Source organism: Pediculus humanus, genomic scaffold, assembly GCF_000006295.1.
Source record: "Pediculus humanus corporis 1103172107574 genomic scaffold, whole genome shotgun sequence".
In the NCBI taxonomy this organism is placed as follows: Eukaryota; Metazoa; Arthropoda; class Insecta; order Psocodea; family Pediculidae; genus Pediculus; species Pediculus humanus.
Genome location: NW_002987189.1, coordinates 227,328 through 228,831, shown reverse-complemented (window position 1 = coordinate 228,831; position 1,504 = coordinate 227,328). Strand labels below are relative to the sequence as shown.

Sequence of the window (1,504 nt, the reverse complement as noted above, 5' to 3'; positions counted from 1 at the left end):
AAAAAGGAAAGACGAAGTTTTGGGTAAATAATATTAAAGATAATGATGATATTTTCCCTCCCCTTCCCATTCCCCACAGAACGGATTGATTTTTTTGAAAAATTTTTAACCTTCGCATATTTTTTTTTTTTTTTTGCCATCTGTTGAGATTTTTCGTGCATGTTATTATTATTATTATTATTATTACGTAAATTATTATCATTATTATTAATATTTCGTTATTACGTAATTTACACGTTCGATATTTCATCCGGTTGAACGATTTTATTTCCATAAATTGCTTCTTTTACCTTTTTTTGATTTACTTATCTGAACCGAAACGATGACCCCGGCCCTATTTAAATCCGCATCGACATTTACATCATCATCATCATCATCATCATTATTATTTTATTAAAATTTGAATACAATAAACAATAAGGTTAATATCATAATAATAATACGTCGGAGTAATTAAATAGGAAAACAGATTTAAAATAAAAATTTTTTTTTTTTTGTGGGGGGCCGTTACGCGTATTGTAATCGCCGTAAATTTAATCCGAATTATTATTAATTATTACCGACATCTATAGTTGAAAATTATAACTAATTTTGTAAACAAACCGTTAGCCCTGCCATCTATTATTTATTTTATGAAATAGACAGAATTTAATTTATTGTGTTTTAACGATGTTATTGATTGTTTTTTTTTTTTTTTTAAGTTTTATTTTAAAATATTACTTTAAAATTACAAATGAATTATTATTATCATCATCGATCATTTAAACAGTTTTTTTTTTTCATTTATAATTTTATTCCTTTACCTTTTACCATTTACCTGCTGTTCGACAAAAATTGATAAAACAAATGATGTGCAAGTAAACAGATAAATCAAAGATAAAAGATTTTTCCAAAAGAAATAAAATAAACATGGATGTAGTAATCAATTGATTACAAGAAAGAATACAAAAAAAAAATTGTATTCGTCTTACATCATTAAAATAAATAAAAAAAGTTTTAATCGAAAGAGAAAAGAGAAAAATTTTTTTTTTTTTCCCCATCTTCTCAAAGTCCTATGATGATTATTGAATATCAATAAAACTTATGTTAAATACTTATTATTTATTATTATTATTATTATTATTATTATTAATATTAAGTTAATTTTAAAAATCAAATATCAACAATAACAAAAACTTCATGTTGATTTTGTTTATCATAAATTTGCATATTCGAATAAGTAATTGCTTTAACATCGGCACCTTGAGGATGTTTTCCAATTTGAAAAGGTTCACCATATCCTTTCGCTCGAATTTTAAAATTTTCTTTATCAAATTCTAATATTTTAACTTTCTGAAATAATAATAATAATAGTAATTATCATACAAAAAAAACCATACCTTTTCATAATAAAACTTTATCATGTTTACTTAAAAACTCGAATTGAAATAATAAAATCGAAAAAAAAAAATGAAATTAACATTACAAACCTTGCGACTAAATAAGGTTCAGCACAGAATAAGAA

General features: G+C 23.2%; 1 protein-coding gene across 1 annotated transcript in view; it reads right to left on the bottom strand.

The window, feature by feature from the left end:
• Positions 1 to 1,152: 1,152 nt before the first annotated feature.
• The window catches only part of Phum_PHUM220850 (uncharacterized protein), a gene marked incomplete at both ends in the record, with an annotated part of 1,328 nt that continues 976 nt past the window's right edge, over positions 1,153 to 1,504 (bottom strand). The window contains one exon of the mRNA XM_002425747.1: positions 1,153 to 1,332. Within this exon, the coding sequence (XP_002425792.1) occupies positions 1,153 to 1,332 (180 nt within the window). The remainder of the gene's footprint in view (positions 1,333 to 1,504) is intronic.